Below are 12,698 nucleotides of genomic sequence, written 5' to 3'. Positions count from 1 at the left end.
GCCCAGCTCCCTTAGCCGTTCCTCATAAGGCATTGTTTCCAGGCCTTTGACCATTTTGGTTGCCCTCCTCTGGACGCGTTCCAGTTTGTCAGTGTCCTTCTTGAACTGTGGTGCCCAGAACTGGACACAGTACTCCAGGTGAGGTCTGACCGGAGCAGAATACAGTGGCACTATTACTTCCCTTGATCTAGATGCTATACTCCTATTGATGCAGCCCAGAATTGCATTGGCTTTTTTAGCTGCCGCATCACACTGTTGGCTCATGTCAAGTTTGTGGTCAACCAAGACTCCTAGATCCTTTTCACATGTACTGCTCTCAAGCCAGCTGTCACCCATCTTGTATTTGTGCCTCTCATTTTTTTTGCCCAAGTGCAATACTTTACATTTCTCCCTGTTAAAATTCATCTTGTTTGTTTTGGCCCAGTTCTCTAATCTGTCAAGGTCGTTTTGAAGTGTGATCCTGTCCTCTGGGGTGTTAGCCACCCCTCCCAGTTTGGTGTCATCTGCAAATTTGATCAGGATGCCCTTGAGTCCATCATCCAAGTCGTTGATAAAGATGTTGAATAAGACCGGGCCCAAGACAGAACCCTGTGGCACCCCACTAGTCACTCTTCTCCAGGATGAAGAGGAACCATTGATGAGCACCCTTTGGGTTCGGTCAGTCAGCCAGTTACAAATCCACTGAGTGGTAGCATAGTCAAGACCGCATTTTACCAGCTTCTTTACAAGAATATCATGGGGCACCTTGTCAAATGCCTTGCTGAAATATAGTGTTGGAGACCTTTTGTTTATTATTACAGTGTCATATAACCTACAACTCACCATGTTAATGATACTTGTTCATAGCATAGTGTTAAAAGCTGGCATAGTGTAGTTTAATGACTAAGGATTGGATCCAGAGATCTCACAGGTGAAATTTCATTCATGGAGAGATTATTGTTGTTAAGCTCCTGGAAGGTAGGAGAACTCTCCAATTGAAGGGTTGAGGTGTCATAGGAGGCTCTAGGTAGAAGGATGAATATATGGTTTCTCTTCCCTCTTCCATGAGTAGCAACCTCTGCTGGATTGCCAGGCTTTCCACAAATGGATGGAGCTTTTTTATTTGCTACTCTGAATTCAAGCCTAAAACTACTGCCTGCAGCCTCTGATTTTAATCTGATCTCAACGATGAAGTCAGTAAATGGTTTACTCTTTCAGTCTTTTTCAGATAGCTAACTATGTAACACTGAATTGCTTATCAAACCTGAATTTCATTAAAAACACGCAGTATGAAAAACGTAGCAGAACCAGCTGTACTGTTTGGTGTATTTATGACATTTTAAAAGTTAAACATTGCCATTTTTTTAAAAAAAGAATATCACAACTATATACAGTGTTGGAGAAGAACCTGTGAGTTGCTGAAACCTCATACCTAAATAAATATTTCTTTTTGCCAAGCTAAAATAAAAGTTGAAATTGGAAGCCATCAACACTGTAGTATACAAAAGTAAGTTTTTGTCATATGGATTTAGGAGTATGTAGACATTATTAGTATTAGCATGCATACACTGAATAAATTCATAGTTTTAGAAAAGAAGCTTGAATATAAGCATTCCTGTAATATTCTAAAACCTTTGGATGTTCAGTTAAACATAATAATCCTGAGCCTTCTTTAAGAAGTATACCTCTATTTGTCTCAGTAAATAATAAAAATACTATTATTACTCAAGTTTATTTTGCAGTTCAGAATCAGAAAGAGACATAGTTTTTGATTGAGGACTTATACTATGGATGTCAGGTTTGCATGCACTGAAACAAGCTTGTAAACTCTTTTGCATGTTAGTTACTGGAGTGAGAGAGAAAGAGAATGTTCTTTGTGTTTTCAAACATTTTTCAGTTTCTTTCACTTGGTGAAGGGTTGGTCCTGATTTGCTAGTACCAGTTCCTGGTAAATCACTTGCCTGATCCTCTAACAGTGTGTTCAGAATTTTGTTAGCATGTGCACACATCTACACTGGTTACTCTTGAAGGTGTACAGATAGATTTTCCCCCACTCATTAATATGTCTTTAACCTTCACTCTCATCTCACTTTTCTACTGGTTCCTTGTCAACTCAACACTGTTTCCTCATCACTCTCTGGCTACCCCTGAGATATCCAATCCAATCCCTCCAGATGTTGTTGGACTACAACTCCCATTATCCCTGTTCATTGACAATCCTGGTTGGGGCTAATAGGAACTGTAGTCCAACAACTTATGAAGAAAACCACATTGGCTAATGCTGGGACACCTTGTTTTCAAATACCCTTGCTTGCCTCACTGCATTGAGCGTGTAGATTAGCCTGCTCACTTAAGCCATCTTGATTGTTTTACTTAAACTATTTCTCAAGGAAGCTCTGATATAACTTGTATCAAATTATCTTGCTAACCTTTTCTGGCTAGTTTCCTATGCTTCTACTAAGGGCATGGTAGGCAAAACGTTTAAGAGGTTGTTGCATCTCCACCCTAGGAAATGTTTTTGACTATTGTATTTTTTCTTGTCATTCAGATACCAAATGCAAATCTTCCTACCTGCACAAACCCTACTTCCCAAAATGGAGAACAAAATTTTCCTATTACTGCTCTCCATTTGGGGGGAAAAACAAACTTTCTTTGCTTTTGTGAATATAATTATTTTGAAACATAATGGGGGGGAAATGAAAATTTTAATTAAGGTTTCAATTTTTAAGTTAGTTACTTTGCTATAAATCTTAGTTAAACTGGTAGACTTTTTGAGTAAATATATTTATTTACAGAGAATCTACAGAGTAAAATAGAAGTTCCAATAAGACAGACAGATCCATTTTGTCCTTCCATCATATTTATTGTGTCCCCCCCGCCCCCGCCACTGGTGTGCATTTGCTGTCATCTTCCTGCAGATATCCACATATTCTTAGGTGATGGTATAGCCCATTTGCTCAAGAGTAACTGACCATGTGGGCACAGAATATGCTTCTGACAGTGCCAACAGACAAATGAATCACATCGAAGACAAATAATACTTCTTGCAAGTGAACCATTTTTGCAATTAGCCAACTTAAAAAAAAAGTCTAGAATAATTCAGGCTGTAGAACGACTGCAGGAAGTATCTTTTATATGCTCTAGCATTCATTCTGGTGAGAGGTTTAGTAAATTTTTTTTTTAAAGTAGCATCTTCAGTAAATGTGCACTTTTATGGATTACATTTTAATGAATTCCTTTTGCATTGTTAATTTACATTGATAGAAAATTAATGCCACGTGTTCATGGGAATTCACATTTAAGAATTTTCTCAGCTCCCTCACTCTTTTTCTTTAAATGCAATATTCTGCTAAATAAAGTATCCTTCTAACTGAAGTATTGCGTTACTGTTTTGAATTTACTTTTGTCACTTTATTTCTCCCTGGAAGCTAAACGAAGTCAGTCTATCAGCAACTGCGCTCATCTCTGTGAGGCTTTGCCAGTCACTAAAAGTGTACCTCTACTCCTTCATACTGTGAGCTCTTTCTTACCTGGTATCTCTTACACTTCTTACTCTCACACACTTTCAGGTATGCTTCTTTTCTCAGTATTCTGTATTCATGTTTTCCTGTGTCATACACACAGTATTCTGAACTATATTTATATTATTGTATTTTGGTCAAAAATAGTAGTGTGTAATATCATAGTTCTACCCAAAATGCAAGTATCTGTCACCTAATGTTCCAAATTCTGTAGCGCAGCTTTCAAGTTCTCAGGATTCCTTGTTAATTCCTCCTGGTTCCCCTATGCTTGAACAATCTCAACTGCACCAGTTCTGCTTTTAAGATGTGCATTATGACTGACCCTTCATTCCCTCCACCTTCACGTTCATTTGGTGACATTTGTGTATTGACTGTGTGGGTGGATTTTCCAAGGGGGAAAAAGGTAAAGGTAAAGGACCCCTGACAGTTAAGTCCAGTCATGGATGACTCTGGGGTTGTGGCGCTCATCCCGCTTTACTGGCCGAGAGAGCCGGCGTACAGCTTCTGGGTCATGTGGCCAGCAGGACTAAGCTGCTTCTGGCGAACCAGAGTAGCGCACGGAAATGCCGTTTACCTTCCCGCCAGAACAGTACCTATTTACCTGCTTGCACTGGCGTGCTTTCGAACTGCTAGGTTGGCAGGAGCAGGGACCAGGCAACGGGAGCTCTCCCCGTCGCGGGGATTCGAACCACCGACCTTCTGATCGGCAAGCCCTAAGCTCAGTGGTTTAGACCACAGCGCCACCAAGGAAAACTGGTGTTCAAAGAAGTTCTTCTGCGTAATGAACTCTGCTGTCTCCACAATTTTAGCAAACCTAAGAATTTAACTTCTAATAAGTGTAAGAATCTATGACCATGAAGTCTGTTGTATATTTGACCTCTTTAATTAAAATACACCTATTCTTGCTATTGTATGTGCCTCCATCTTCATGTACAGTCATTTCCGTATCTCAAGTCTTCATGACAATTATTTGTTGTTAGTTGTGTGGAGTTATGTTTTGCTTTGTAAGAATCCTAAAAATTAAGCTGACTTTCTAATCAGCTGAAACGTACCGTATTTTTTGCTCTATAAGACTCACTTTTTCCCTTCTAAAAAGTAAGGGGAAATGTGTGTGCGTCTTATGGAGTGAATGCAGGCTGCGCAGCTATCACAGAAGCCAGAACAGCAAGAGGGATTGCTGCTTTCACTGTGCAGCGATCCCTCTTGCTGTTCTGGCTTCTGATATTCAGAATAGTTTTTTCTTGTTTTCCTCCTCCAAAAACTAGGTGCGTCTTGTGGTCTGGTGCATCTTATAGAGCGAAAAATACGGTAAGTGCACTGGAGTTGTTGGAATTGCTGCATCTATGGCACTTCCTAAATCTGTTGATGGCAAAGTGGCAAAGCAGTTTTGTAACCCAGGTCCTTCTTTAATATAGATTTGACAAAGATTTTTGTTTGATCACAGGCAATTGAATTTGAGTATGTGAATGACAATGGGAATTACATTTAAAGGTTTTATGAAACTTGCAAAATTATAAAGTAGCATTCCCACAAGAGAAAAATGTTAACATAGCATAGCCTATTAGCATAGTTATCGGGCAGCTTGCCCAGTTAAAGAAAACACATACAAAGATGATAAAATAGTAAATTGAAGGAAGGTATCTTAGCTAAACTAGTATAATAAGAAAAATAAAGGAAGAAGAAAATCAAAAAGTACTTTGTACTTACCAGCATAAACCAGCAATACTAAAGGAAATGAAAACCTCCAAAGTTGGGGAACTACCTTCTTTGGGATATACATGTTAGGCCAAGGAAACATTTGCTACAGTTCCTGTTTGTTGTTGTTAATTACCTCATACTCTAGAAATATGGATTTCCCCCCTGCATTCAAAATACACATGAGACAGAACACGGGGTTAAAGTGGGGTTCACAAATCAAATTGTGCCTTGAACCAGATGAATCCAAAACTTCATATTTCAATTTCAATCTATGCCACCATATCTTATGCTGATGCATTTTCTGAGACTCCAGCACTTAAACTTCAAATAGCCAGATGAGATATCAAGCTGAAACATAGGGGTGAACCGTTCAGGTGGAAAGGAAAATATTTTAACATTCTGGACTCCTCTAATCATGCTTTTATTTGGTAGAAATATCAGTGCATGTTAATGTGATTGAGCCACAGCAAAAGTGAAATAGCTTCTAGATATTATTTTTAAATAATATAATTATTATATTATATATATATGAATAATAATCCCTGAAAGTAATCTTTAAGTTAAAAGTTTTACATTGCAGATCAGTGTTCTGCTTGGTTCTTTGCACCTCCCCATGAGCAACAGTAGGAGAATAAATGATGCAAACTGAAGAAATGTATACAAATTTGCTCAAAAAACATAATTTAAACAGGTTGCAGAATTCACTTTCTCAGCACGTTATTGAGAGTGCAGATTTTAAGAGACTGGAGGATTACCACAGAGTATACTCACTCAAAACACCCTGATTATTAAAGCAATAAAGCAAAACTTAGGTTGTGAAAGACACTACACAACTCTGTTTTTCCACTATAAATAGGGAACTTGATTTGAAGGAAAGAAACAGCATCCAAATAGATGTGTTAACTCTTTTCCTCATACCCTTTCTAGCCTTGAAATCACACCCCTTCCCATAATTTTAAGCAGAGAACTATTAGCTAGGATTCCCAAATTCATGTTAGATCAGTCCTAATAGTTAACATTTTATTTTGTTTTCTCTGCTAATTAATAATGAGGTACAGATGTATTAATGATTTGAATGTCTCACAATGTTATTGATGCTATAGGCATGGGCATTTGTAATTGGCATATGACTGAAATAGTTTTGTACCAATACCTACAGAAGCTGAAGAATATCAACAGTCAGAAAATGGAACAGGACTTGAATATCGCCAGCCAGAAAATATAGAAGGAACAGAATGTAATGGCACATTTTCAGACCAAGAACAATTAACTCGAAGTAGTAGCACCTCGGATATTAGAGACCAAAGTAATTCTGATGTTTTCCAAGGTAATTTAGAAGTAATAAGAACTGCCTCAATGAGGAAGTTAGTTCTTGTTTTGGTTTGAAATGTTTTGTGCGACAATGGCAAGTGCTGTGTTCTCATAGCTCCATGAATTTGTCGCTATGCCTGTTGTATAATAGAATTCTTAAAAGGCAACAACTGTGATTTTTCACCACAATGTTCACTGTGTAATAAAAATATATCTTATAATGGTAACTTTGCAAGAAGATTAGTTTTAGTCTGTTACATTGCAACAATACCGATCAACTGCTTTAGTATAGTCCAGTCTGTCTGTCTGTCTGTCTGTCTGTCTGTCTGTTTATACCCCATGATCACAAACGTGGAAGTGAACCCCACTGAATTCAGGAGGACTTGTCTGCACTTGCAGCCTGTGTTGGGGAGGGGGAGTATGCTCTCAATTTACAATGAATAAGCTGTACAAGTTTCAGCAAATCATGCTATAGAGTTTATGAATCCCTTTAATCCCATGTTCAATAATTTTGGTAGTCATATCATTTTAGGTAACTAGTGTACAAGACATGAGAGGAATACAAATATAGCAGGTTAAAGCCAAAAAAAATCTGAAACATTTTAATATTAATGCAACAAATAATGTAATAATTTAGTTAATGTTGACTATTTGGTTTATAATTTAACTAGCGTCAGCTATGGTAAAGGTAAAGGGGACCCCTGACCATTAGGTCCAGTCGTGGCTGACTCTGGGGTTGTGGTGCTCCTCTCACTTTATTGGCCGAGGGAGCCGACGTACAGCTTCTGGGTCATGTGGCCAGCATGTCTAAGCAGCTTCTGGCAAACCAGAGCAGCTATGACTTTAAAACAATTTGCAAGTGCATTGCATGTTTATTTTCCTTATTTACAAAAAAGTGAAAACATCATGCTTATTCCTTAATAGGCTGTTTTGTGGCACCCCTCCCTCCCCAGGGATGGATGGACCAGCCAGTTTCACATGTTCATTCATAACTCTGTTCCATCCTGTTTTTGCATTAATCTATTTTTTAACTCATTTCCAAGCACATTTTGTCTAGTTGTTGTTGTTGTTTTATATACAGTGGTACCTCGGGTTACCTATGCTTCAGGTTAAAGACTCCGCTAACCCAGAAATAGTACCTCGGGTTAAGAACTTTGCTTCAGGATGAGAACAGAAATTGCGCAGTGGCAGCAGGAGGCCCCATTAGCTAAAGTGGTGCTTCAGGCTAAGAACAGTTTCAGGTTAAGAACGGACCTCCAGAACGAATTAAGTACTTAACCCAAGGTACCACTGTATATCCTGCCCATCTGGTTGGGTTTCCCCAGCCACTCTGCGTGGTTTACAGGGTGTGTGTGTGTATGTGCGTGCATGCGTGTGTGTGTGTGTGTGTTTAAAAAAATACTTTGATGCTTTTTGGAGCTGTGAGCTCTAATGTAAAATCTGGAGAAGCTTGAGGCCCAAATGATGCTTTTATTTTCCCATCAGTGTATTAGTTTGGGAGAATAAAATTAAGGCAGAATAAAATGCTTTTGCATTCCTACTCGCTTCTAGCCCTCCCCCCACCAAAAAGCATTTCATTTAAGTATAGTTTACCTCCTCTTAATAATATTGTATATGTAACCCAGACTTTTTATGAGAGGTTTGCTAAATAATGAATTGCAAGTGGGGCCTGCAGCAAAATGCTGCCCTTGTACCACATGAGTCTGTGGCTATAAGGAGAGGGGAGTCCGAAGATAGTGTTGGATAGGAGTCCCAGAAGTAACTTGAGTCATATTCATGCACATTTTAAAAATAGTTTTTGAATGTTTCAAAGTACAACCAGTCTGCATGCAAGTCAAGGCCGCATGGAGATGTTGGATGCAACCAAATGTTTGGTTTGATGGAGGAGGAGGTCCGAGGGGACAAAATAAGCAGATTGACCTTTGCTGCAACCTGAGAGGTATGGGGGATTTTTGGCTGGGAATCAAACTTGTCTCAGCTTCACCTCTGGGCCACAGTGTTAACTAACAGTGGCATATGTTGCAGTGCTAACCTATTCACTCCAACGTGCAGTCGGGATGTACAAGTGAACTGCAGTGCAGGGTTGCTGCATATTATTCTCTCAACCCAACCTGCAATGTAGGGATTAAAGCAATGGATAACATCACAAGATTCTTGGATTCTCTAAGCTTCAGCCCAGTCTCAATGTACAAGAGGTGCCCAATGGCACTAGACAACACAAAAGAGTTGTTGTAAATCATTTGAAGCTACATGACAATTTTGGATTTCTTCATTGATTGCTGTGGGCAGCTCTCTTTCATCCCTGAAAACATTTGAAAATAGTGTAAACAAAGACTTGCAGAGGGTTAGACTAGATGGACTTCCAACTCTACAATTTTATGATTCTATGAAATATTATCCAATATAATGGATAATGATGACAATGGCAAGGTTCTCTCCACCATTTTTTATTTTTATCATCTCTCCTCCATTCCCAGCCACTCAATTTCATTGCCCCTCCTACCCAAGCTTCTGTGCTGTCCCTCAATAGTTGGTCAGCATTCCATACCCACTGAGCACAGTTAATCCTCATTAATCTGTTTTCATTACTCTCCCCCACCTCCATTAGGGTTTTCCACCCTAAATTGCTTTTTGTACTTAAGCAAACTTTGGATTGCCAGAGTATGCTAATATCTTGTGCATGAGGATTGAAATTAGAATAAAATAGTCTAAGTGCATAGCTGACACAATGGCTTGATTAGCGTGTCATATTTATTTGTTAACTGATAATCCCAATATTTGAATGAAGTATTTTTTAAAGAATTAAAATATTACTTTCCATTTCACAGTTAGAAAAACAGAAAGCTCACAGAACTTAACTTTGGATGCTGAATGTGTTCAAGGAACTGAGAGGTCCATGAACAAGGAAAGTACAGCCCAAGAAGTAAGTTTTAATGTGCATTAAAAAGTAAAGGTACCCCTGTTTGGGCCATAAGAAAAAATCCTTATTAGGGCAATGTCTTCATTAAGTCAGCCAAAATAGCACAAAATAGTGTGCATGATTTTGAGTTCACCAGAGCTCTTGGTCTCCTGACTTTCCCAACAATTTGTGTTGCTGTTGATTACCAAGAGGAGGAGGGGGAGGGCAGCAGGAGCACTGCACAGTGTGACACAGCAGGGAAGCCAAGCCAATGCTCCCAACACTGTGCTTACAAGCACCCACACAGCCCCACCAGCTGCTACTGCTGCCACGCAAACACTCAATCCCCTGCCCAACTCACAAAAAGTGGGAAGAAGCTGATGCTAGCAACAACTGCTGTCCTCCAAATAAATGTGTTCCAGCCCTTAATCTGCTAGTGTTTTGAGCAATTATCTGGAAATACATGCCTCCATTAATTTGAGACAATTTGATAAGAAAATAAATTGTAGTCCAAACAATTTCCTGTATTTTTTTTCACACAGGCAAGCAACCCTCCATCTCAATTAGATCTCAGAGCAGACATGCAACAATCACATGGAAGTCCCAGGGAAGGAGAACAGAGTGAGTTTCAGTAAAAGAGGTGTTTATTGCTTTGCTAGTGATTTGTGGTACAATATGCTGATGTCATTATTGTGTATGCATATATTTTAAAAATGTCTTATTTCAAATGACTGTTTTACTCATCACTTTTGGCTATGTAGGTGAAAGTGTTAGCAGTGATACCTCCATTGGATACAATAATGAAGTAGATATCACATTAGCTCCCTGGCAAGCATGTGAAGAAAACCCTGATGTCAATATCCCAGCTGATATTTGTGTTGATCCTGATGCGTGCCAGTGGTTGCATCTGAGTCCTTCAGGTGTCACAAATTTAACAGGTATGTATGCTCAAGGAAGTGTGTTGTGTGTATGTGTGGTGGTTTGTATAACACACACACACACACATCACAAATATGTACACCCATGTATGGTTTCTTGAGTTGATAATGTTAGACTTCATAAAATGTACAGTTTTAGAAATCCAAACTCTTTGGAGCAGGAATTTGTGTGGCAGAAGGTAAGTTATATTAATGAAAAGTGTACTGGGGAAAGGTAAACCGCATTAGGCTTTATGTAAGAGCACTCTTTTGCTCTAGGAATCAGTTTGAGAAATTACTGCCCTTATGCAAAATGTGTATAGGTAAAGGGAGATATTCCTTCCATGCACATTGAAGTTGGTATTTTCCCCACCCCACCCATCTTTGCTGAATTTCTCAGTACCCTATCTAGGGGCTCACCCCAGTCCTCCTCTTCCTAGATACTTGGGGGGAAACAGGCCCAAGAAGGTTTCTACCTGTTCCATATTATGAAATTAATGAGTATTTTTCAAAAAGATCTATTAAAAGGTTTCATGGACCAAAGTTTCAACTTTGTTTTTTTGTTTTGTTTTTTGAATTTGCATTTTATTTATTTGTTAACATTCTTATATTACATCGGTAAACATTGTCACATTACAGGACTTACTATAATATAATTTCCAATATGTATACAAAAATATATACAAATTTTATATACCTAGAAAGAAAATGAAAGAAAGAAAGAACAAAGAGAAAAAACAAAAACAATTTCCCCAAAAAATCATATACGTACCAACACAGTAGACTTCCTGTCTTTCCTTTGTATATTCCTTTTTTACAAATGAATGTACTCTTCTTATTGTATATTTCTTTACATATTATCTAATACATTCCTATATCAATATGTGCCCTTAGTCTTATTTCTCAACTCAATCTCACTCCGTCAATCAAATGCTAGCATAGATAGCAAACCTTTACTGTATTTTTGAACATATGTTTTATATCCATCCCACTTTTCCATAAATTTTTGTTTTGAATTGCCTCTCAGGGTATTTGTTAACTGCGCCATTTCAGCAAATTCTTGTAGCTTGTAATGCCAGTCCGTTATTGTCGGGGCTTCTTCTTCCTTCCACCCCTTTGCTACCAAAGTCTGAGCTGTGGCTATTGCATGTAAGAATACCTCCCTAAAGGCCTTTGGGATGTCCCTGCCAACAATGCTTAACAGAAATGCCTCTGGTCTTTTAAAAAAAGTTATTCCAAACATTTTTTTCAACTCCTCGTAAATTAAGCCCCAGAACACTTTGATCTTCCTACATGTCCACCACATATGATACATGTCGCCATTACTCCTACCACACCTCCAACAAGTAGTCGCTAAATTTTTATACATCTTCGATAGTCTTGAGGGGGTGAGATACCATCTGTGCTGCATCTTTAACATATTATATTTCTTTGATGTTATAACATGCCTTAAATTTCATATTTGTTCTCCAAAGCTCTTCCCATTCCCATTCCCATTCCCAATCATTATTGGACGTCCAATGTCCTGTGCCAATCTAATCATTGTTGCCTTAACCTCCTCCTCCTTAAACCAAAGTTCCAACTTTGAAAAGATTTTGCTTGAAGGAAGAGAAAAACTGATTTCAAAAATGTATAACTACTACTAGAGTGGGAGGTGAAATGATGAAATCAGAAATGATAAAATGGTCTAAATATTTAGAACATAATATAGAAATGAATGTCTGGGAAAAGTTGTGGAAAGTAGGCATGAAATTCACTGCTTGCCATGCTTTAAAATAGAAATATATGAAAATGATGTTTACATTGTATTTAACACCTAATAAACTATCTATAATGTATAAGACATTTTCTAATAACTGCTGGAAGTGTAAACAAGCAGACGGTTCTTTTTTCATATGTGGTGGACTTGTAAAAAAAGGTAGGGTATTTTGGGAAATACAGTGTTTTTCGCTCTATAGGATGCACTTTTTCCCCTCCAAAAATTAAGGGGAAATGTGTGTGCGTCCTATGGAGCGAATGCAGGCTCCTTGGCTTCAGCAACAACAATGCGAAGCCTCCGAAGCGCAGAGGGAGCGCTCCCTCCACGCTCCGGAGGCTTTGCGTTGCTTTCACTGAAGCCTGGAGAGCGAGAGGCATCAGTGCACACCGACCCCTCTTGCTCTCCAGGCTTCAAGGATAGCCCCCTGAAGCCTTCGGAGCACAGCGTGAGTTCCCGCTGCGTTCTGGAGGCTTCAGGTTCCTTTCGCTGAAGCCAGGAGAGTCTTGCTCTCCCGGCTACAGCAAAAGGAACCCGAAGCCTGAGGAGCGCAGTGGGAACTTGTGCTGCGCTCCGAAGGCTTCAGGGATAGCTGCGCGTAGCACCTCCGGCAGGGA

General features: G+C 39.0%; 1 protein-coding gene across 8 annotated transcripts in view; it reads left to right on the top strand.

The window, feature by feature from the left end:
- Window positions 1-12,698, top strand: part of RALGAPA2 (Ral GTPase activating protein catalytic subunit alpha 2) — a 212,114-nt gene that overhangs the window by 53,931 nt on the left and 145,485 nt on the right. For 7 of the 8 annotated variants that reach the window (XR_014159042.1, XM_081872570.1, XM_081872576.1 and 4 more), the window contains 5 exons: window positions 3,408-3,548; window positions 6,358-6,525; window positions 9,338-9,432; window positions 9,951-10,029; window positions 10,170-10,346. Coding sequence is in view for 7 of the 8 variants with exons in the window: in XM_081872570.1 (XP_081728696.1) it covers window positions 3,408-3,548; window positions 6,358-6,525; window positions 9,338-9,432; window positions 9,951-10,029; window positions 10,170-10,346 (660 nt within the window). In the remaining variant the exon portion in view is untranslated. The remainder of the gene's footprint in view (window positions 1-3,407; window positions 3,549-6,357; window positions 6,526-9,337; window positions 9,433-9,950; window positions 10,030-10,169; window positions 10,347-12,698) is intronic. The other variant, XM_081872571.1, reaches the window with a different exon arrangement.

The sequence above is a fragment of the Podarcis erhardii genome (genome assembly GCF_964252035.2).
Source record: "Podarcis erhardii genome assembly, chromosome: 8".
NCBI lineage: Eukaryota > Metazoa > Chordata > Lepidosauria > Squamata > Lacertidae > Podarcis > Podarcis erhardii.
This window is presented reverse-complemented; position numbering and strand designations above follow the sequence as displayed.